General features: G+C 50.0%; 1 protein-coding gene across 1 annotated transcript; it reads left to right on the plus strand.

The window, feature by feature from the left end:
• The first annotated feature begins 523 nt into the window (after positions 1-523).
• Positions 524-23,371, plus strand: MICALL2 (MICAL like 2). Its single transcript, XM_048493485.1, has 17 exons — positions 524-1,100; positions 4,751-4,799; positions 9,299-9,440; positions 11,904-12,094; positions 12,965-13,086; positions 13,559-14,197; positions 14,615-14,865; positions 15,150-15,333; positions 16,211-16,350; positions 16,885-17,037; positions 17,590-17,654; positions 17,925-18,048; positions 18,210-18,300; positions 18,684-18,757; positions 19,678-19,792; positions 20,307-20,353; positions 21,092-23,371. The coding sequence occupies exons 1-17, from the start codon at positions 958-960 to the stop codon at positions 21,181-21,183; spliced, it is 2,622 nt and encodes an 873-aa protein (XP_048349442.1). The 5' UTR covers positions 524-957; the 3' UTR covers positions 21,184-23,371.
• Positions 23,372-23,585: the final 214 nt, after the last annotated feature.

Consider the following 23,585-nt stretch of genomic DNA (forward strand, 5'->3'; position numbering starts at 1 on the left):
AAGGAGGAAGTAGAGAGAGAAAGGAGGGGGAGAGAGAAAGAAAGAAAGGAGAAAGAAAGGAGAAAGAAAGAAAAGAGGAGAGAGGGAGGGAGAAAGAAAAGAATAAAAAGAAAGGTGGGAGGGAGGGCAAAAGAAAGAAAGAAAGAAAGAAAGAAAGAAAGAAAGAAAGAAAGAAAGAAAGAAAGAAACCCGCGACCCCAGAAACCAGACAACATCGACAAGCCCCCCCCCCCCCCCCCCCAGCGTCTGGTGCCCGTGTGAAACTCCGCACGCCGGTGGCTGGCGGTGGGGGGGCTCCGTCCCGTGCGAGGCTCCGGCTGGCTCCCGCGGGATGGCGCCTGCCTGGGCTGCGGTGGGGCGGAGGGGCCCGGGGTGGGGGTGGGGGTGGAGAAGGGGGCGTGGGAACCGGCCGTCCTTTCCCTCTCCTCCTTCCCGGCCTCTTGGAAGCGGAGGCGGAGCGCTGCGCTGCCCTCCTTCCCGGGCTCCGGCCATTGGATCGCGCAGGGCCACCCCCGGAGCTCCCTCCCTCCCTCCCTCCCTCCTCCCGGGAGACCCAGCCGTCCGTCGGCGCCGCTTTTGGGCTTCCTGGAGCAGTTGAGCCGGCGCCCGGGATCGGGGCTCCCTTCCCCTGGCCGAGCCGTGGGCAGCAGCAACCGTTGCCCGGGAGCACGTCGGAACAGAGCGCCCCGGATCGGGGCTCCACACCCGGGAGGCGGCAAACCCGCGTCTGCCCCGGGGTCCTCCGGATGGGGACCGGCGGGGCTTTCCCAGACACGCGACACGCAACCCGCGCACGTGTGAACGCCTGCAGGGATCCGGGGACGAGGAGGCGGAGCGCGCGAGGCGCCGGCTTGTAGGTCTGCGGCGCCCCCGGGGTCCAGTCGAGGGGCGCCCGGCTGTCCTCCCCCCCCCCGCCCCCGGACGACCCTTCCCCACTCCTCCCAAACCCCCTCCGGGATGGCGGCCATCCAAGCCCTCCAGCAGTGGTGCAGGAAGCAATGCGAGGGTTACAAAGACGTCCAAGTGACCAACATGACCACCTCCTTCCGCGACGGCCTGGCCTTCTGCGCGATCCTGCACCGCCACAGGCCGGATCTGATGTGAGTGATGGGGAAGGGGTCCCTTGGGGCGGGGTGGGGGGGGGGTCTTCCTTGCAGAGCACCTTTGGGAGCAGGGGGCCGCCCGCCCGCCCGCCCGTCCGCCACCACTACAGCTCGAGGGTGCTGTCCAGAGCCCTGTTGGCTAAACGGGACTTAAAGGGGGCATTATCCTAGATCCCATTATGCTAGATCTGCTTGGCATGCAGGAGGTCCTGGGTTCGAATCCCGACGTCCCCCACCAAAAGTCCCCCACTATGAGTCTCCTTACAGGAAAGAAAGGTGGGGTATAAATTCAAACTCCTCTTCCTCTTCCTCCTCCTCTCTTCTTCTTCTTCTTCTTCTTCTTCTTCTTCTTCTTCTTCTTCTTCTTCTTCTTCTTCTTCTTCTTCTTCTTCTTCTTCTTCACTCCTTTCCTTTCCTCTCTCCACAACAGACACCTTGTGAGGTAGGTGGGGCTGAGAGAGTTCAGAGCGAACTGTGACTAGCCCAAGGTCACCCAGCAGGAACGTAGCAGTGTGGAAACACATCTGGTTCACCAGAGAAGCCTCTGCCACTCAGGTGGAGGAGTGGGGGATCAAACCCGGTTCTCCAGATTAGAACCCGCCTGCTTTTAACCACCACACCACGCTGGCTGTCAGTGTGGTGTTTAATTAAAAGGCAAGGGGGTATCTCTATGGCATCATTGAACTGGGAAATCTGTTCTCGGACTGCACCATTTCAGACAGCAGGGCCCAAACAGCTTTCCATATTGAAAAAACCCCACATGCAGAAAACTAGCATGTCAGGGGGGAAGGCTGCTACCTTTCTGAGTGCGAATCGTATTGTTTGATTTGCTCAGTGGTGTGATCTTGCGCTCTGGAATCACACGTCAATGCCCAAACTCCAGAGAAAGGTCCCATCTCGGCACTATCCAAATGCAAACATACCTGCCTGCAGGAAGACATTTATTTATTATTCATTTTATTTATTATCAATTTTATATACCGCCCCTCCCGGCCACGAATTGGGGACCTGCCTGGCCTGCAGCGACTGTCTAACACAGGACGGCCGTTCGCTGGCATCAGCCGGGGCCACGCAGGTGTCACGCTTTCCTGCTTCCTTGGGATGAGTCACACGGAAGGAAATGACACAGGGCCGTTGTGCCGGAGCGAACGTCATGCCGCTGAAGTCATTGGTGTTGTGGTTTCAGAGGTCCCAGCAGGCGTGTTGTCAAACATTTGGACGGAGATGTGACGTTGCAAACCCTGCCAGTTTCTGGCTCTCCCATCGGAGAGATTTCTAGAGACCCAGGAGGTCCATTGAGATCCTCTAGCGGCTTCCAAACTCCAAGAGGCTGCAAATTTCTCTCTGGATTTGCCTGGATATTTTTGCTGCCTTTCACCTACCTTTTACCTGCTTTACTTCCAAGTTAGAAAGCTGGATGCCCATTTGACAGAGGCCAATTCTGTCAAGTTTTTTTTGGGGGGGGGAAGATAAAGGTTGCTGTGGTCACCTAGGTCAGGGGTCTTTAACGTGGCGCCTGTGGGCACCGTGGTGGCTGCTGACAGATTTTCTGGAAATGGATAGGGCCAGGTAGGGCTTTTGTCCAGGGAAGCTCCTGACCTGGTGTTTGTGTAGTTGTGCTTATTTGTTAAAATGTTGCTTTGTCCGCAGCCGTCACCACAGTTCGAAGATCTCCACTGTGCGATGGACGTTATGTTGTGACAAACATTTTGCGGCTGGCTCCGCCTCTGTTGGCAGCCATTTTTACAGCACGCTCCAGCGCCGTTGGTGGCCATTTTGCAGCACGCTGTGGCTCCGTTGGCGGCCATTTTGCAGCACGCTGTGGCTCCATTGGCCGCCATTTTGCAGCATGCTGTGGCTCCGTCAGCGGCCATTTTGCAGCACACTCTGGCTCCGTCGGCGGCCATTTTGCAGCAGCCTTCTCGTTGCTGCTCCCCCCATGTTGGGGCTGCGTTCCGAACGGACTCCAAAAGAGTTAGAGTGTCGGGCTGAGATCTGGGAGACCCAAGTTCGAATCTCCCCCCCCACACACACTATTTGGCAAGGAAGCTTGCTGGGTGACTTTGGGCCAGCCTGGCCTACCTCACCAGGTTGTTGTGAGGATAGAAAAGAGAAGGAGAGGGTGCTGTAAGCTGTTTTGGGTCCCCATTGAGGAGGAAAGCAAGACAGAATGAAAAAGGGAGGAAAAGATGGAGAAGAATGGGGATTAGACACGTTTGGGGAAGACAGAACCATCAATGGCAACCAGCTATGTAGAGACTCCATGTTACAACACAGTGTATCTCTGATTAACCCCTGCATGGCTCTTTTGCTGTTATGACTGTAATTTAAACTTTTCTCTCTTGTCTTGGCTTGCTTGGGTGCTGATCTCTGCCATAGCTGTCTCTCCTTCTTTCTCTCTCTTTCTCTCTCTTTGTCCCAGGTAGTTTCTTCCAGCCGTTCCCTCCTTCTCTGCTTCCTCGACTTCCTCCTTTGACCTTCTTTCTCCACGCCTGAGGCCAAGGAACAAACGCCACAAACAACTTGTCGCTGTGGAAAGAAGCTGTGCTTTCCTCCCTCCCCTAATTTTACACAAGGATCTTCGTTGTGTGAATGAAGATACGCTGTGGCAGCCATTTTCTGGCTGTCTCCGCCCCCCGTGGCAGCCATTTTCTGGCTGTCTCCGCCTCCTTCAGCAGCCATCTTGTGGCTGTACCCACCATGCCATGATGGAATTCAGAAGGCGCCTTCAGGCTCAGAAAGGTTGGGGACCCCTGCTCTAGAAGCAGTGTGGGATGTCAGGCTATAAACGGGAGGATTGAATTCGAGACCCGACGCTCCTTGGGCTGCTCATTCTCTCTCGTACCTTAACCTGCCTTGTAGGCTGGTTCTGAACTTCTTGAATCCCCATTCATAAGGGGAAAAAGTCCACAAGCCACATGTTTTGGTTTTGGGTATGCCCGCTACCCGCAGCGTGGTGGGAGTCTTAATTCCTGAGCCGTATGCAAGAAGGGAATGGGACCTTTTCCATGCAAATCCCTGAAAGCATGTCTGAAATGGTTTCAATTACCTTCCCCACAATAAATGTCCACACTTACCTCCTTGAAACGATTCCTGACTCCTATTTTGTGATCCCCCCCCCTCTTTTTTTGCGTACGTTGTCAAATCGAGGTATCAGTGCTTCAAATGCCTCAGGCAGACCTTGTATACTCAAGGCATTGAAGATACCCACCCACCCCCAATTTTAAAAAGCCTCACAGAAATTCTCAACATGCTCAAGAAACAGGAAAGTTCCTAAAAGGACCCACACAGGCTAATGAAACTGTTCTGAAAACGTTTCAAAGGGGCATGCATGTTGGGAACAGGGCTCGCCTACCCTGCAGGGTTGCTGTGACGATGGAACGGCGAAACAGAATGACGTGAGCTTCTTCGGACAGTAGAATGTGTTTGCAGGGCTGTGGCAGGACCTTTTTTTTGTTAGGGGCAAGACTACCTCGCAGGGTTGACACGGAGAAGAAGAGAAGCCAATTTGGAAATGAAATAAACAATAAAGAAATAAATAAAATAAGCTGAGCGCGTTTGTGGAAAGGGGAAGGGGAAACACGTCCTAGAAACATGGTGTGAAACTCAGGTTTGCTAAAAAAAATCCTTTTCTTTTTATCCTTCAGCGACTTCTCTGCTCTGCGCAAGGAAAATGTCTTCGAAAACAACCAGCTGGTAAGAGTTCGGGGTTTCCTGCTCCCGAGCGCCTCTCTCCGAATTGGTGCCTGCTCTCTGACCTGGATAGATTAGATCGGAACGACCAGCCCTATATATATAAACAGAGGACGGCATAAAATCTGCATGCTTAACCTCTTGACTCATTGGGCAAGCATCTGATTAAATGGCTGGACCAGCAATGTCTGTTTTGGTCACGTAACCCCGACCTGGGTACCTATTTCATGGCATTCTGGGACAATTTGTTTCAGATCGGCTGCCGATCTCTCCGAACTGAAACGAAAACGAAGCTCGCCTGACTTTCCCTGGGAGAGAACGAAGACGGGAAACAGATTGCCATTAAACGCAGCGGGCGTGCCTTCGAAATCCCCTTTCCGTCCAGGCTGCGCTCTGGAAAACCAGTTCGACCGGTTTTCAGACCTGGTCAATTCAAGCTGGGGGGAAAAAGCTGGGATCGCACAGGTGTATTGGCTAACACCCATGCCGTCACCCACGCATATAAACATCAAGCAAGCAAGCAAGCCTTTATTGGCATAGACAGCCGTACAGCAATAATAAAAACAGATTAAAAAGCATATACAATACAGGATATACATGTTAGGACGAAGGAAATCTACTGGCATTTAGTAATTTCCAGGAGAAAGTCTGCCACTATCATACAGAGAGAAGGATCAGGGTTGTCCAACAAGTAGTGTAATCTAAATAAATCGGGGAGGTCGGGTAAATGTAAAGGAGTGAGATTCACATACTTGGATCTGATTTCCTTGAATCTGAGACAGTGAAGTAATTGGTGGGCCAGAGATTCAACTGAGCCATCGTTACACGGGCACAATCTTTTAGCCTTTTCTTGCTTATTAAATCTGCCATGTAACAAGGCAGAAGGCATAACATTAAACCTGGCGAGCATTATGGCTCTCCTTTGAACAGGGTTTATTAAGCAATACAGGTAGTGTGCCAAGTGGCCCCGTTGAAATGGGAGAGAACGCATATAAACATGCAAATCGGCAGAACTGTTTTACAATTGATTTTTTTTTAGAAAGGCAAGCCTCCCTTATTATTGGAGGGATAACTGCAAAAAAACCCCCAATGTTTGGCCCCTTCCGCACATGCAGAATAATGCCCTTTCAATCCACTTTGCAGCTGGATTTTACTGTGCGGAATGGCCAAATTGCAAACCATTGTGAAAGTGGATTGAAAATGCATTATTCCGCATGTGCGGAAGGGGCCGATGTTTGTTATGCAGGAGTATATAGTTGTGACCGAAGCTGTAAAACTGGCTCCGTGTTTTGGGTGAGAATCCCTCTGTGACATCTTTTCGTTCTCACACCTGTTCCGTTGCAGATTTCTGTAATTCTGTGACGTTGCTTGTTAGATGTCCCGTCTTGTTTTATGGCACAGATTTACATTGTGTGCTTCACCTTTGAGTCTCACTGACAGGCGGCCTATAAAGAATGTGGAATAAAATTGTAAAAACAGCTGTGCTTTGCAAAGTGTAGCTTGCGCTTGGCTGCGTGCGCACAGACTTTTGCTCTGCCGCATTCCCGAGCACGGCTTTGTCGGGTGGAAGAGAGGCCTCAGCTGTTTCCCCCAAAGTCCGGACCACCCATCGACCGTGTCCCGGTTCCAAAATCCGAGCGTGGGAGAATGCTTGTAGAACGGAATGTGCCCTTCCTTCTTCGGTGAATAAGAGAGAAGTCAGATTTCTCTCGCCGGACGGCTGGAATCCATATTGGTTCCTGAGCTGCTCGAAATTAAAACCTTCCGCCTGATCTTGTGAAAGATTTTCAGGAGATCTGAATTGGCCTTCTAATCTTCTGATTCTCAGGCTCACTGTCTTACTGGTTGTGGTGGGTTTCCTGGCCTGTGTGGCCGTGGTCTGGTAGAACTTGCAGAAAGCAGCAGTGGTAGATCTTGCAGAAAGGAGCAGCAGTGGCGTAGGAGGTTAAGAGCTCGTGTATCTAATCTGGAGGAACCGGGTTTGATTCCCCGCTCTGCCGCCTGAGCTGTGGAGGCTTCTCTGGGGAATTCAGATTAGCCTGTACACTCCCACACACGCCAGCTGGGTGACCTTGGGCTAGTCACAGCTTCTCGGAGCTCTCTCAGCCCCACCTACCTCACAGGGTGTTTGTTGTGAGGGGGGGAATGGCAAGGAGATTGTCAGCCCCTTTGAGTCTCCTGCAGGAGAGAAAGAGGGGATATAAATCCAAACTCCTCCTCCTCCTCCTCCTCCTCCTCCTCCTCCTCTTCTTCTTCTTCTTCTTCTTCTTCTTCTTCTTCTTCTTCTTCTTCTTCTTCTTCTTCTTCTTCTTCTTCTTCTTCTTCTTCTTCTTCTTCTTCTTCTTCTTCTTCTTCTTCTTCCTAACGTTTCGCCTGCACCTGTGGCTGGCATCTTCAGAGGAGTATCACAGAGGGAAGTCTGTTACACAGTATATGCCTCACTAAACATTCCCTTCTCACTTTGTGTAACAGACTTCCCTCTGTGATGCACCTCTGAAGATGCAGGAGAAACGTTAGGAACAAGATCCACCAGACCACGGCCACACAGCCCAGGAAACCCACCACAACCAGTTGAATCCGGTCGTGAAAGCCTTCGACAATACATTCACTGTCCTACATTTGCGTCTCAACTGTGGTTGCCACCTCTGGGTTGGGATTGGGGTGGTGGGTGGTGGAGCCTCATTTTTTATTCCACCCTCCCTCCAAGGAACTCAGGACAACGTCTATGATGCTCCCGTCCTCCATGTTTTTTTAACATATGACGAGCCACGGTATGCTGCGAGTGAGAGATTGACCTGCCCAGAACTGCCCAGTAGAGGGCAGGATTTGAATTCGGGGCTCTGAATCCCTTGTGCGCTTTCTAACGTGGAGTGGTTGGTTTTGCGTTACAGGACATCCAGCCAAACCAACAGACCGACCTTTTTTGTGTTTTTGTGTATGGACTTCTCCCCTTTCCCCCAAATTATTTTCTTCTGCCACGTCCCAATGCAGGAGCTTCTCCGTGCTCCGATTCACCTTAAAAGTATTTTTTCCACCCCTTCTGGGGTGAAAAGAAATGCTGTTGCACAAACTGCCTTACAAGGCCTTAAAATGTGTGCACAATTTTGCTGCCTGACTAACAGACAAAACAAAGGAAGGGGGTGGAGAGAAATCCCCTCTTGAGCCAGTTTCAAAAGGGGGGGGGCGAGAAATGCAACTTAGAAGCTGGCCCATGTTTGAAATCCCCTCTTTTGGGGGGGTTGCATAAAACTGTAATGTATTCAAGATGGTGGGGAGGGTTAAGCCCAGCTGAGCTGCTTCGGGTGGGAGGCTCCGAAAGAACGTCTTGGGGTGCCTCTTTCTCTTGTTGTGGCGTTTCGGAAAGGCTTTCGAGAGAGCCGACCTGTGCATTTACTGGAGGCCTCGGAGAGCAGTTCTCTCTATGCCACAGGTGTCCAACTCGCAGCCCTCCAGATGTTCATGAACTACAATTCCCATCAGCCCTTGCCAGTATAGCCATTGCTCATGTTGGGAGGGACTGATAGGAATTGTAGTTCGTGAACATCTGGCGGGCTGAGAGTTTGACGCCCCTGCTCTACACAAACCGTCTTGGACGCATTCATTTAGTTAGCTCGCAAGTCAACGTATTTATTTATTTATTTATTTATTTATTTATTTAGCTAGCTAGCTAGCTAGCTAGCTAGCTAGCTAGCTAGCTAATATACCGCCCAACCCCAAAGGACTCTGGTGACCCTGTAGGGTTTTCAAGGCCAGTGAAGTTCAGGGGTGCTTTGTGTAAGGAATCAGCAAGGTCCAGTCCAAAAGCAACCTTAATAGTTCTTTATTGAGCTGGCTTTCATGATCATCTACAGGCAATGCAGATTCTAAACCCCCCCCCCCCCTTGTCGGGCAGCCGCTTTTACGGGCCTCTATTCCCGCCAAGAGCTGAACATAAACTATTAGCAGTTCCCACCTAACAAACCAAAAGCAGTTTCACACAGGGCTAAATCACACAGACAGAAAGCAAGGTTAAGCAAGTGATGACAGACGTAACGTAGCGAAGGAATCTTCTTCAAGGCCAAACTACCAACTATAACAAAGTCACAACCTTACACTTTGCCTGCCTTGTGTACCAAACCTGGACTTCTTGGGTGGTTACGCAGAGGTAGTCAAACATCTGGATTTCTGTCCCCTGACCTGGATGACCCAGGGAAGACCTGTCACATCAGATATCAGAATCTAAGCAGATTCAGCCCTAGTTAGTACTTAGGTGGGAATCCGCCAAGGAAGTCCAGGGTTGCTTTGCAGAGGCAGCCAATGGCAAACCACCTCTGCATGTCTGTGGCCTCGGAAACCCAAGGCATAAGTCAACAGCACTTTTGGCCATCACCATTCAGGCAAGGAGATAACGGGGGTTGTGGCCTGGAAGGAAAAGGAAGGAAAGGTCGCCGGGGGCTCCTCATTGTGCTTTGATTTGGGGTTCATCATGTGACCCCCTCATTGCTTGCCTTCGTGTTCCTCAGGCTTTCCAAGTGGCGGAGAAGGAGCTGGGGATCCCAGCCTTACTGGAAGCGGAGGACATGGTAGCGTTGAAGGTCCCCGACCGACTGAGCATCCTGACCTACGTTTCACAGTATTACAACTATTTCCACGGTCGGTCTCCAAGTGAGTGTCCATTTTTTTCAGTCCATTTTTTCCCCTTACAATGACATTTTTGCACCCAGTTCGGCAGGAACCAAAATCCCTTTTTAAAAAAGACCGAGAAGGCTGCTATGAACAGAGCCTCCAGTGTTAGCAGCAGTATATCTCTAACTTTCCAGGGTGAACAACAGGCCCAGTAAAGCATCGTCATACCCTGAAAGCCAGCGTGTCATAGTGGTTAAGAGCAGGTGCACTCTAATGGAGAACTGGGTTTGATTCCCCTCTCCTCCCTCTGAGTGGCGGAGGCTTCTCTGGTGAACTAGATTAGCTTGTGCACTCCAACACATGCCAGCTGGGTGACCTTGGGCTACTCACAGTTCTTCGGAGCTCTCTCAGCACCACCCGCCTCACAGGGTGATTGTTGTGAGGGGGGAAGGGCAAGGAGATTGTAAGCCCCTTTGAGTCTCCTGCAGGAGAGAAAGGGGAAATATAAATCCCAGCTCTTCTTCTTCGTCTTCTTTGGGGAGTTTCCCAGAATCCACCTCTGCTTCTCCCTAAAATATCCTTCAAAATTATCTGCCCTTCCAGCAGCAACCATAATCAGCAACACTGACTCGTCTCAAAGTTTTCAGTCCAGCTGGGCATAAGGTCTAGAAATTGGGTGCTCCCCGGTGAAATTTGAGCAGACGAGCTTAAGAGCAGCAGTGGCGTAGCAGTGGCGTAGGAGGTTAAGAGCTCGTGTATCTAATCTGAAGGAACCGGGTTTGATTCCCCGCTCTGCCGCCAGAGCTGTGGAGGCTTATCTGGGGAATTCAGATTAGCCTGTACACTCCCACACACGCCAGCTGGGTGACCTTGGGCTAGTCACAGCTTCTCGGAGCTCTCTCAGCCCCACCCGCCTCACAGGGTGTTTGTTGTGAGGGGGGAAGGGCAAGGAGATTGTCAGCCCCTTTGAGTCTCCTACAGGAGAGAAAGGGGGGGATAGAAATCCAAACTCTTCTTCTTCTCTTCTAAGATAATCGGAATGCGATTATAATGACAAAAGAACCAGCACAAAAGAAGAGAGAGGCATTTTCGACGTAATCAGTGATAGAGCACGGGTCTGTCGCCGCCCCGTTGCAACTAACGCTGTGAGCGTCCCTCATAAAGACCCCTCTGTTCGCGTTCGTCCCACTGTGCTGTCGACATGTTCGCTCTCTCTCCGTGCCGCTGACCCCTGACGGGTTGTGTGCCCCCCTCTCTTGTAATTCTTCCCCCAGAGTTCCCAACAAAAGCAACCGGCTCGGCGTTTCCGCTTCACTGTTGGGATCCCCGCCAGTCGCTCCTCTTTCCAAGGGGACTGTTCGGCTGCATCGTGAGCGAGGGCCTCCCGGTTTGAATACCCTTCTGTGTCCTCCAAACCCAGCCGAGAGCGCCCGGCTGGGCGTTGCTAGGGCCACGGCCTGTGAGGAATGCGCCCTCAAGAATTGCAGGGTGGCGACCTCTCGGCCCGGAGTTTGCAGGCTGACTGCCGGGAAGCGGTTGATATTTACGGAGGCTGAACAGCTCTCTCAGGCTTGGCTGTTGAGAACTAAAAAAATGAGGGTTTTAAAGGCGGTTGAAGATACCAGGCCTAGCATCCCCACCATGTTCTGGTTGCATCGCCGTCAAGAGTTGTCCCTTCTCTTTGTTTGTGATCCTTTTCTCTCTTGCGGGGTTGCCAGATGCAAGATCACAACTGATCTCTGGATTATGGCGGTCATCATGGCTGCTTTGGGGTGCCGGCTGAGGTGCCTTCCCAAACCCTGATCTCTCCCAAGTGCACCCCCAAAATCTCCAGAAATTGCCCAATGTGGAATTGGAAACCCAAGGGTTTGTATCTTTGGCTCATTCTGCACATGTGGAATAATGCACTTTCAAACTGCTTCCAGTGCTCTTTGAAGCTGTGCGGAATAGCAAAATCCACTTGCAAACCAGTTGTGAAAGTGGTTTGAAAACACATTATTTTGCATGTGCGGAAGGGGCCCTTGGGTTTGTTGACTCTAAAGCCCACCCTCTGGCCCTCCAGATGTTCATGGACTACAATTTCCATTACCCCTGCCAGCAAGGCTAATTATCCATACTGGCAGGGGTTGATGGGAAACGTAGTCCATGAACATCTGGAGGGCAAGAGTTGGACATTGCCGCCTTAGATCAAGTTGTCTGTGTCTTAAGCTGTAATCAAAAGCTGTGACCTGGGAGTCTTACCTCTTTCTCATTTGGGGACCTACCCCCAATTACAGCTGTTTTCCAGATGTCAGAGATCTGTTATTCTGGAGAAAACGGCAGCTACGTAAGGAGGACTCTAGGGCATTATGCCCTGCCTTTCTCCTCAGTGGGGACCCCAAGTGGTTTACGTCATTCTCGCTTCCTCCGTTTTATCCTCACAACGACCCTGTGAGGGAGGCTTGTTTGGATGTGCAGCCCAGAAACATTTCTCAAAATATTTCTCTGTTTTCACGTCTGTAGTTGGAGGGATGTCGGGAATCAAACGCCCCTCGTCCGACCCTGCTGAGCAGCCGGTGGAGAAGAAGGCTATTTCTGAACCAGCCATGCCAACCCCGGCCAAACCTCCTCGGATCTACGTGCCTCCTGAACCCAAGAGAAACCCAGCCCCGCAAGGACGAAATCTGGTGAAAGAAAACCCTCTGGCAAATGAGGTACGCAGGCACCTTTATCTCTGGCAGAATCAGGGCGATTGCACAGAATAAAGCTCCCTCCATCCTCGGTCACTATAGGACGTGGTAGAGTTGCTCAGAGAAATTCTCTTTATTCCTCTTGGCTCAGTTTCTCCTTAAAATCCAACAATCCTTTTCGTCCCTCTTTTTACCGAATTTGGATTAATTCCATTTTGATCCGAAGAGAAACGCGAAAATGGGGGCAGGCCGGGATGGCCCACGAAATGTCAGAATCCCACTCTGTGGATGCTCAGGGGCAAACCGTGTGTTCCCAAACTGCCCTTCTGCTAGAGCACCGCCTTGTGGTTTCTAGCAGGACTGCAAGGGCTGAAATGCTAGAAGGCCGTGTTGATTTCTCTTCGAAGAGAAACGGGAGAGAAACCTCTCTCTTAAAGGAGGGGAAAAGAGGAATCAGCACCTCTGTTTTTTTTAAAAAAATGAATTTCAGAGGAAACATTTATGTCCCCAAACGCTTTGATAATTGAATTTTCATGCCATCCAGGGAAATTCCAGGGAATTTTCATGCCATCCAGGGAAATTTTTCTAAGACCAGCAGAGTTGTGATCATGACTGTATCTAGTATGACTTGAATGAAGGGAGGGGTGATTGGTCAGTGGTAGAGAATTATCTTGGTATTCTGAAGGTCTTAAGTTCGATTCCTGGCGTCAGCTGTTAAAAAAGGACTAGGCAATAGGGGATGTGAAAACCTCTGTCTAAAGCCCAGGTGAGCGGCTGCCAGTCCGAGTGGGGAATACTTATCTTGATAGTCCAATGGTCAGATTCAGTTTCATATGTCAAGTGCATCTAGGAAGACTCTGTTGCTTTTCATTTTGCCCTTTCCTCTCCTCACAGAGACGGATTTTGGTGGAGACGAGCAACACCCGTAGCAGTGATTGCGCCATCTGCGGCGCCCATGTGCACCTGGTACAGCGCCACCTGGTGGATGGGAAGCTGTATCACAGGAACTGTTTCAGGTACGGTTCCCCGGCCTCACTCAGCTGCAGCCTTTGCCATTGGTTGGCCCTATCTCGTTGACGACTCTGCTTGGTCAGCGTGGTGTAGTGGTTAAGAGCAGGTGCACTCTAATCTGGAGAACTGGGTTTGATTCCCCACTCTGCCACTTGAGCTGCGGAGGCTTATCTGGTGAACTAGATTAGCTTGTGCACTCCAACACACGCCAGCTGGGTGACCTTGGGCTAGTCACAGCTTTTCCGAGCTCTCTCAGCCCCACCCATCTCACAGGGTGTTTGTTGTGGGGGAGGAAGGGAAAGGAGATTGTAAGTCCCTTTGAGTCTCCTTGCAGGAGAGAATGGGGGATATAAATCCAAACTGTTCTCTTGGCGACTGGGAGACAGGGATTGGTGTGGCGTACATCTGGCCTTGAGTCGCAATGCATGGGCTTTGGTGGTTAGCCAACGATCTTCAAACCCTGTTGATTCCCTTCAGGTGCAAGCAATGCTCCAACACGCTAACTTCCGGGGGCTACAAAGCTGGGACCGAGCCAGGCACACTCGTCTGCACGAGACACGAAGAGCAGAACCACCTCCGCGTTTTCCCACCTTCAAGGGCTGTCGGTGGGGAGAATAAACCTACTGGTATTGCCTCGGCTTCCAAGAGCCATTTGAAAGGACCGGAATCCAAGACACCAATGCAGGAGGTCCTGAAAACAAACCAGGTTCCCAAACCTTGGGAACCTTCAGGAACAAATAAATTCAGCTCTGTTTCCCCCAGCCCTAGTTCATGTTGCACGAATCCCGTTGGGAATAAAACGAACCATCTTGAAGCTGCCCCTTCTCATTGGACAGCGTCGTCCGCCAAGACGCAGCAGGCCCGAGAAAATTTTTTGCAGTCCAGCGTAGGAGCTTCTGTCCTTCCCACAGACAAAGCGGAGCCAGCTAAAAATCATGTTTCTCCTTTTAAGACTCCCGAATTCGCTGGGAAAACAATATTTCTATCGAGGATACATTCGGGAAGCAGTGAGAAGGACAAAGCGCGCACTATCCTTATGCAAGCGTTACCTGGGGCTTCGGCGAACAGGCAAAGAGATTCCCCCAGTGGGGCTCCCAGCTCAAGTGGGGTCCGTGGGTAAGTGCTTGGCTGTTTATTGTTCCTGTGCGTCCGAAAATTTGGCAACGGGCGCCCGAAATCCTGCAACTGCGAAACGCTGAAATGTGTAGCTTCAGATCATAGAATCATACAGTTGGAAGAGACTCCAAGGGCCATCCAGTCCAACCCCCCGACACAATCAAAGTCATAGACCAGCACAAGGTAGATAAGATACTCCCAATTAAAGGGGTAAAACACAGTAAAACTGTAAAGGTTCAAATATATTATCTATGACATTATAGCTCCACTTCCTAGACCCCAAATCCAAAAATATCCTGGTATTTCTTAATCCAGAGCTGGCAGGCCACAAATAGGGCAAGTTCAGACGTGCGAGGGTATAATCTCAGGGTTATCTGAATCCACCCCAAGTTGTAAAGTCTCTTTCTTTCTCTGCAGTGGGTGGTTGTCACCTGCCACCGCCGGCCTTCAGCACCCAGAGGCGAAGGATGTCGTCAACCCCTCAAGACCCACCGGCAGGCCAAGCAGCTCGGAAAAACCAGGGCAAATCCCCCCGAAAACCGCAGCCCCAAATTCGCCCAAGGACCTGTGCCCCACAGCAGGGACGGGTACCCAGAATGCAGCCAAGGATCATCCCGTTAGCAGACCTGCAGAGGCGAGGCCGAAAGCAGATATTACGGTCCCCAAAGGTAGGAGTGATCAATTAGTGTCCTGAATTAAAACAGGTGTCCTGAATTAAAGCAGGTGCACTCTAATCTGGAGAACCAGGTTTGATTCCCTGCTCTATCACTTGAGCTGTGGAGGCTTATCTGGGGAACCAGATTGGCTTGTGCACTCCAACACGATGTGAATGTGGTGAGAGAGGGGGCGGGAAAGGAGATTGTAAGCCCCTTTGAGTCTCCTTACAGGAGAGAAAGGGGGATATAAATCCAAACTACTCCTCCTCCTCTCCTTCTCCTTCTTTCTCACACAGTTACAGAAGATAAGTCGGAGAGCCCCGCAGACTGGCGGTCGAGGCTTCTTTCTCACACAGTTACGGAAGATAAGTCGGAGAGCCCCACAGACTGGCGATCGAGGCTTCTTTCTCACACAGTTACGGAAGATAAGTCGGAGAGCCCCGCAGACTGGCGATCGAGGCTGAAGCCGGTGGGAAACAAGTGAGTATCGCCGAGAGGGCATTTGACCAGACAGCCATGTTTACGTTGCATCACAAAAGTCCGTGCTGTTCTCCATGTGCGTGTCTGTCAGGGCCGCCTTTAGCTCACCAGACTCCCCAAGACCCATTCATGAGAGGCCCATATATCAGAGGTCACCCACCACCCTCGTGGAATGGAGGTCCCTGCTCTCCACCCTGTCCCCCCTCATTTGAAAGGCTCTGTACCAGATCCCACCAGAACAGAGGTGACTTGGTTCAATTAGCTTCAGATGGGTAGCTGTGCTGGTCTGCAGTAGAGGAGCCTGGTTCATCTCCTGAAGCCCCCTCGAGAACAGCGAGATTTTCGGCGTATGACCTTTTCAAGAGGCAAACCTCCCTTCGTCAGATACCAGCGAGACTCATCTTTTCGTCGGACTATATCCTGAAAACCTGCACAATTTTATTTTAATGGATCGCCTCTCCCCTTCTGGGCTCGGGGTGCTCCTTAGATGGACTCTGGCCCAGTCCTGTACTCTGTGCATGCCCAGAGATTGCAGAATTGTCCTTTTATTGGCACAAACGTTGGGGTAACCTTTAGTACAATTTGGGTCGGCTCCTATTCGAAGGACCGTTTAATATTAGTTTCAAACTAATATTGTTTTCAGTGCTTCTATACTTTGCCTCGTTGTTTTGACATTTGGATACTGATTTTAGCAGTTTTCTTTTGATACGTTATCGATATAATTTGAGTTTTATTCAATTTACTTGTGAGTTGCCTCAAGGTTTGGGAGGTGGGTGCAACACGCAGTCAAAATAATTAGAAGACGTCAGAAGACGTCAGGATGTGTTTTGTGGGACCACGGCATTTTCTGTAACATCCTCTTTTTATTCTTCTCTAGATATCCCTGCCCAGGAGATGCCCGAAACTCTCCGAAACCCACGGATGCCCACAAACTCGTTATCAACGTAGCCCCGAGCTCGGCACTCAAAGACACAAAACCTGCTTTTCCGAAGTTGCCCCCGACCAGTCATAACCCTGGTATGGTTTTGTTGTGGTAGAGAGAAGCAATGTATATTTTGCAAGCTCTTTGTATGAGCAGTGGGTGCGAAATCCAATCGAGGATCTTATTGTTAGGAGAAGAGACGGTCAAGGAGTGACGTGATAGCCATGATTTAGATATTTGAAGGGATGTCATGTTGGTGGGGGAGCAAGCTTGTTTTCTGCTGCTTCAGAGGCTGGGACCAGGAGTCCTGGGTTCAAGGTGAAGGAAAAGAGATTCCACCTAAACATCAGGAAGAACTTTCTGACCATCAGAACTGTTCGACTGTGGAATCCTTTGGAGGTTTTTAAACAGAGGCTGAATGGCCATCTGTGCTTTGATTGTGTGTTCCTGCATGGCAAGGGGTTGGACTGGATGGCCCTTGGGGTCTCTTCCAACTCTATGATTCTGTGATTTCTGCATAACAATGACGAGACAGTGGTCCAGAAGTTGGATACCGGACATGTCCATGAGATGCAAGGCAGGTTGCAGAACATTTTGGGTGCCAAGCGCTTTATTTGTTTCCATTCTAGCACCATCCGCTGATCAGCCCCAGAAAAAGAAACTGTTAGTGCCCACTTTGGAGGTCACGAGCGGCTGGCAGAAACCCAGGCAACCGTGGGAAGATGCTCCAGGTCTCCGGAAGGTGGAGGAGTCAGGCTGGCCAAAGAAAGCCACTGCGTCTGGTAAGTATCCCCACTGACTGGTTTCTGTGTGACAGGCTATGAGTGCGTATAGGCAGCATTGTGTAGTTCTTAGCGTGCCAGACTTGAAGGAGAAGAAGAAGAGTTTGGATTTATATGTATTGCGACTCAAGGCCAGATGTTCGCCACAACAATCCCTGTCTCCCAGACGCCAAGAGAAGAGTTTGGATTTATATTCCCCCATTCTCTCCTGCAAGGAGACTCAAAGGGACTTACAATCTTCTTTCCTTTCCCCCTTTCACAACAAATACCCTCTGAGATGGGTGGGGCTGAGAGAGCTCTGAAGAACTGTGATTAGCTGAAGGTCACCCAGTTGGCATGTGTTGGAGTGCACAAGCTAATCTAGCAGCCATTTTGTGCCTCTTGTGGCAGCCATGTTGGGGCAGCACCCTCTACACTGTCAGAATTCCAGAGGTGCCTACAGGCTCAGAAAAATCGGGGACTTCCTAGTGTAGACTACCTCACAGGGCAGTTGTCATGGGGATAATGCAGAGGAGGGGACATTTATATAAGCTCTCCCCCCAAAACTTGCAGTTAAACCTTCGGCTCCTGAACCCTTCCGGAAGCTTCCGAAGAGTCCTGCGGTGTCTCCTTCCAAGGTAAGCTGAGGATTGAGACTGAAACCTTGCAGCCAAACTGAGTTTGGCGCAGGTGACAGTGTAGATTGTTGGCAGAGGTCTTTACACAGCCCTATCCAGGGCCAAGCCCCCTGCGAGGGAGAACCAAGTATCACAAAAAGGTCCTCTGCAGAGTTAGTGCCCCCCCACAGTACCACGGGATCCAAGCGTACTGTCTTCCAGCAACCTGTAGGATTGCTTCCCGAGTTGGGGCCGTGTGTTGCGAACTAAGGCGGTTTTCATCCTTCCCAGCTCTCCTCGGATTATATTCCCGAGGAGGAGATCCAAAAGGAGGTCCAGCAGATCGAGAGAGATTTGGACGACCTAGAACTGAAAGGGGTGGACATGGAGAAGCAGCTGCGGATGTGCGAGGGAGGTAAGCGGCCGTGAGGTTTGTGGGGTGCACACGGGCGGTGGATGCTTGGAATCGTGATGACTCGTCGCCTGCTGAACCGAGGTTTTCCAAATCAAAGAAACAGGGAAGGGCTTCTGGGGTCTCCCAGGTTCTTCAGCGTGTCTTTGGATCTTGCCCTATAGATGACCGTGAGGATGCCCTGATGGTGGAGTGGTTCAAACTTATCCACGAGAAGCAGCTACTCTTGAGGCGGGAGTCCGAGCTGATGTACAGGTGGGTGATGCCACGAACTGCCTGTCTAGTCCCAAGGGGGCAGGTGGAGATGAAATGCATAGATCTAGGGTGGGTGACACCTGGCTTGACAACACTACATGCAGTGGTGGGATTTGGCAGGTTTGCGCCACTTTGGCAGAACCGGTTGTTAAAATGGTGCTTGTAAACAACCGGTTGTTAAGTTATTTGAATCCCACTACTGACTACATGTTGTCAAGAAAGCACCCTTCACACACCCAAACGGACTCGTTTCCAATCCATTCTGCACACTTAGGATTCAAAAAGGGGGCTCCCTCGAGCGGTCCGGCCAATCTTCCAGGGAGATCTGTGTGCGAGTCCTGACATCCTACCCATTTTCTTTCATTTTCCTTTTTGGAAAATAGGTTAAGGCAACAGAAGCTAGAAGAGAAGCAGGGGGACATTGAAACTGAGCTTCGGAACCTCATGAATAAACCCGGTAGGCCTTGGTTGAGCTTTTCTCGAGAATATTTTTTTGGATACTTCTCTGGGGTTGTGAGCATGTGGGTCTAGGTCTTTTTCTTTCATTTATTCCCACTCAGTGTCCTTCTCTCTTAACACCTTATCCCCCGTCTCAAGGAGATATAAGTAAGATAACCCCGGAATTTCACCCCGATTGCAGCGAACCAAGAGCACCGAATGCTGAAATTTCGGGAAGGTGCCCGAATAATCGTGGTTCGGATTATTCAGGCTTGGGACATTTGCGATGCCCCCTTTACATTTACTTCTGTCCTTCATAATGAAAGAGCACCATCTTCCTCGCTCCTCACTTCTCATAGTTTCCTTCTTCCTGTTCTTCCCCTCTGCTTCTTCCTCTTCCCATCCAGCAATAGTCCCTCTAATTCAGTGGTTCTCAACCTTCCTAATGCCGCAACCCTTTCATACAGTTCCTCATGTTGTGGTGACCTCCAACCCTAACATTTACCCATTTTACAGATGGAGAACACTGATGCAGAGAGTCTTAGGCGACCCCTGTGAAAGGGTCGTTTGACCCGCAAAGGGGTCCTGACCCCCAGGTTGAGAACCACTGCTCTAACTGTGCAGAAGTTCCCCATCAGTGTGCAGAACTGAGCTGCCTGCAAGAGCTCCCCCTGTCAGACGGCCACCCAATCTGCGCGGCACCAATACGATGTCTGTATAGCTGCACGGCTTACGGGGAACGTTGCCTTCCCGTCTTTCGTTTTCTTTTTGTTCTCTGCCTCATCTGCTTCTTCCCCCTCCTTTTGGAATCCAGAACCAGATGATAAATTCCGTCTGAGTCCCCTTCCCTTGAAATCTCCCCTGCCCCCCAGTTGGAGCTGTTTCATGGTCCATAGACAGAAACGGTGATGTCGTATCTGGTTTCTTCTTCTCACACAGAAGCTCTGAAGACCTCCAAAGACAAGGCCCGAGAGGAGGAACTTCTCAAATCCTATCTGGCCATTGTTGATGGTCGGAACGAAATTGTGGAAAACCTGGATGAGGACCGAATCAGGTGGGGCGACGGACATATTGGACTCTGATTTTGGGGAGAAATGGAGAAACTGGATATCTTATATAAAAGAAAAATATGAATATAACCATGTAACTATAATTTTGTATTTTTTAAATTTTATGTTTCTTTTAATATTATTACTACTACTATCTTCTCTTTATTTTCTTTACTGTTATCAATTTATTTATTTATTTATTTAATTGCTTGTCTTTATGTGTCTTTATTTTTAAACGATGTAAGAGCTGGACGTGCCTTTAGTTACAATGCAAATATTTCATTGAAATTTCTGCGTCTGTTTATGCATTGTATTTGGTGAATGTTGAAATAAAACAACCTATTGCCAAAGATTCGGTTGGGAGACTACCAAGGGAGTTCAGGATTGCTACATAGAGGAACGAGACACAACGCTGAGAATTTCAAGACCTGGAGTGCAACTCACTTCCTGCTCTTAGCCACATATTTGAAACTTTGACCGTGCGGTCTTTTCTCTAACTGCCTTCCCTTCCTTCCATAGGGAGCTGGAAGAGGATAAGGAGATGGCGGCCCTGATCCAAAAGCTTGGTAAGCCCTGGCGGCAGATGATTGGGATCCCCCCTGGAAAATTGCGGGGATGCTGAATTCTTTCTCTAGTGTTATCGAGCCGTGCGGAGTTACCTTCCGCACATGCCAAATAATGCACCTTCAATCCACTTTCGATGCACTTTGCAGCTGAATTTTACTGCCACCTTGCAGGGTTGTTGTAAGGATCAGAGTGCAAGATTGTGCGCATGCGTCAAGTGGAATACAGTTCTAAGGGGAAATGCTAGGAGGCCACTCCATGGACTCTGTGGTTGGGAAACTGGATTTACTAACCTCTTTGTGAACTTTCTTTCTGTCTTTCTGTCTTTCTGTCTTTCTGTCTTTCTGTCTTTCTTTCTTTCTTTCTTTCTTTCTTTCTTTCTGTCTGTCTGTCTGTCTGTCTGTCTGTCTGTCTGTCTGTATTTATTTATTTATTTATTTATTTATTTATTTATTTATTGTTTAGTTTTATATCCTGCCCTATCCCCGAAGGGCTCTGGGCGGCGTACAACAAAGTTAAATCATAGTTCGGCTAAATATAATCAAAACTAAACAATTAAATTCCAATATAAATAAATTACTAAATCCCCATTTAAAACAGCGGTTAATACAAGTTTAAAATCAAATCGGGCACCCAGCAAACCCATTTTTTGTTTTTTAAAACCCTCCCTAAACTTCAGGGTTTTTTTAAAAAAAAACAAGACAAGATCATAGCTGATAATTTCCCGTTTTCCTCCACAGATGTGCCTCGCAGCAACCACGAAGGGGAAAAGAAAAGTCAAAAAGCCAAATTCGGCTTGTTCAAAATCCTGCAACTGAAAATCAAGAGCTAGACTTGCGGGTTTGTGCCTGTGGAGGTCGAGGGACAAATTCTGCTGCTGAAAAATCTGAGGCCTGCCTTCAAGAGTCTAACCCTACCCTGCTTGGAAATGACAGAAGGACAGAAGGCTGTAGGGTAAGGGGCGATTTATAGGGCAGAATGTGGAATCCCTCCTGCTTTCCAAGGACCAGTAGCAACTTGCTTGTTCATCTGAGTTTTTCCTTGGCACCTGGATTTTGTGGGAATAACCTCGGTCTGCGAGATTTGGTGAGTTAAGTCCCTTGCGTGGCCATAAAACCATGAGGAACACTGGTCTTGCAAGACTTTGCCTGAAACTAGAAACTACGGGAATGAAAACGGCAGCCACCATCTCTGCAGATTCTTTGTGGCACCAAAGTACTACGTAACCCATGATGTGGTGCGATCATGCCATACCTTTCCTGTCCCCTGATGTGTCACGGCAACGTTTGGGCTGCTCGCCAAAATGCAACATCTGCTCGTATGTTTTGCAAGACTAGATATCCCCGAATGTTGATATTTAAGTGCCTTGTCTAATCCCGTCCTTGGCAAAATGGCCGCTCTTTGGCCACTTCCCCTTCTGAGGGGAAAAGAAGAACCTTCCGCATGAGGAAGGTTGATGGCTCCTTCCTCGAAGAGCTACGGTGATAGTTTTCAAAACTGTGGTTTGGGGAACCCAGTATTTGTCCGAACCTTATCACGGTTCCTTGGCGAGGAAAACAGCCTGGGAAGATAACTCGCCCACCGATTTTAGGCTTGGAGAATGGAATGCTATTTTCATCTCAGAGGACGTTCGTGCCTTTATGTCAGCAATGGACAGATTTATTATTAACCCAATGGCCACATTTTAATCTCTGCTCGTTTCGGAGGGTTCCGGATTGGGACGCAGCACCCAGCGCTGGCACTGGGGAAAGGAAATGCACTCCTCCCGCCCGGAGCCTTCCAAAGCGGGCCAAGACTGTCTCTCCCAGCTCACTTCTCTTAGTGGCTTTTGGCCCTCAAACTGGTTAATGGTTTCTTTGGGGAGTATAAACGTCTTTCTGGTTATGAGTCCTGGGACCCTGGCATTACCCAAAAAGCTACTGCGAATTCTCCCTCGGGTGGCTACTTTCCTGCCTCCCCTTTAACAACCTGTGGCTGTTACAGCCTTCCGGCAACATTCCCCTCTCTTTCGCCCTGGTGTGTAAGAAGGGGGAACCATACCTGTTGAATTTCCGCCTGTTCAGCAACAGCGTAGAGGCACAAGGCCTTAGGTAGAGAAACAGCAGCAACACCCATGTTGCGGGATCTGTGGTTGTTTGCTGAGTTGGGTGGAACGAGGTGTCGGCAGCCAAAGGTTTGTATGTTTCTTGGCCACTTTCTACCAGTGAAGGAACTTTCCTGGGAACTTTCTGACTTTTTTGTCTTGACGCCATTGCTGTATTGTGGCCACCTGCATGGCAATGATGAATTTACATCTCATTGAGGTCCTGGTTGCCCCGATCTGGATCATAGAACCATACAGTTGGCGGAGACCCCAAAGGCCATCAAGCCCAACCCCCTGCAATGCAGGAACACACAATCAAAACACTCCTGACAGATGGCCATCCGGCCTCTCTTGAAAAACCTCCAAAGAAGACTCCACCACCCTCCGAGGTAGTGCATTCCACTGTCCAACAGCCCTGACTGTCAGGAAGTTCTTCCTGAAGTTTAGGTGGAATCTCTTTTCCTTTAGCTTGAACCCATTTCTCCGGGTCCTGGTCTCCCCTGCCCTATCTGCTCTAAAAGTCTCTCAGGAAGCCTCGGTGTTACGGGCCAGGGGTTTATGCCAACCTGCCCCTTGTTTGATTTTTGCCAGGCACATGTGTCACCAGACAATTCTCCAAGCCCGTTTGTGGGCCGACCCCTGATGTGAATATTTTCTCGTCCACCAGGTGGCAGTGCGGTCCCCGGCAAGTCCCTTTCGCCTACCATAGAGGGAATGGTTCTGTTTTAGTTTTAAAAGTGTTGGGGGGGGGGGACTCAGGAAGCTTATTAGAATCCAGGGGGGAGGAGGAGCCCCAAGGAAAGGCAGAAAAAAGAGACGGGAGAGTGAGAAGGGAAAAAAACATTGACGCGTGCGTCTGTGTCGTTAGGCTGTTGATATTGCGACCGGCTTTTATTTTTGCACTTGTTTGTATTAAATCAAGAATGATTTAAACAGAGTCGGCTTGTAAAATTGTTTTGTATATGCTGGCTGGGAAGGAGACGGGCTCTTTCCCCGACTGTCTGAATTTTAAACAGCGCCTGCCCTGACAGCTCAGGAGAGAAGCTGTTGGAATGTGAGCGGGGGAAGCATCGAGGGGGAGCCGTCTGTTTATCGGAGCCGGCATGGGGCGGTGGCTGGAGTGTCAGGTTGGGAGTCCTGGGTTCGAATCC

This window comes from Sphaerodactylus townsendi, linkage group LG04 (genome assembly GCF_021028975.2).
Source record: "Sphaerodactylus townsendi isolate TG3544 linkage group LG04, MPM_Stown_v2.3, whole genome shotgun sequence".
Classification (NCBI taxonomy): Eukaryota; Metazoa; Chordata; class Lepidosauria; order Squamata; family Sphaerodactylidae; genus Sphaerodactylus; species Sphaerodactylus townsendi.

Coding starts and splice junctions, on each gene's coding strand:
- MICALL2 (XM_048493485.1), top strand. CDS start 958: ATGGCGGCCATCCAAGCCCTCCAGCAGTGGTGCAGGAAGCAATGCGAG. Junction 1,101..4,750: donor CGCCACAGGCCGGATCTGAT/GTGAGTGATGGG, acceptor TTTATCCTTCAG/CGACTTCTCTGCTCTGCGCA. Junction 12,095..12,964: donor AAAACCCTCTGGCAAATGAG/GTACGCAGGCAC, acceptor CTCTCCTCACAG/AGACGGATTTTGGTGGAGAC.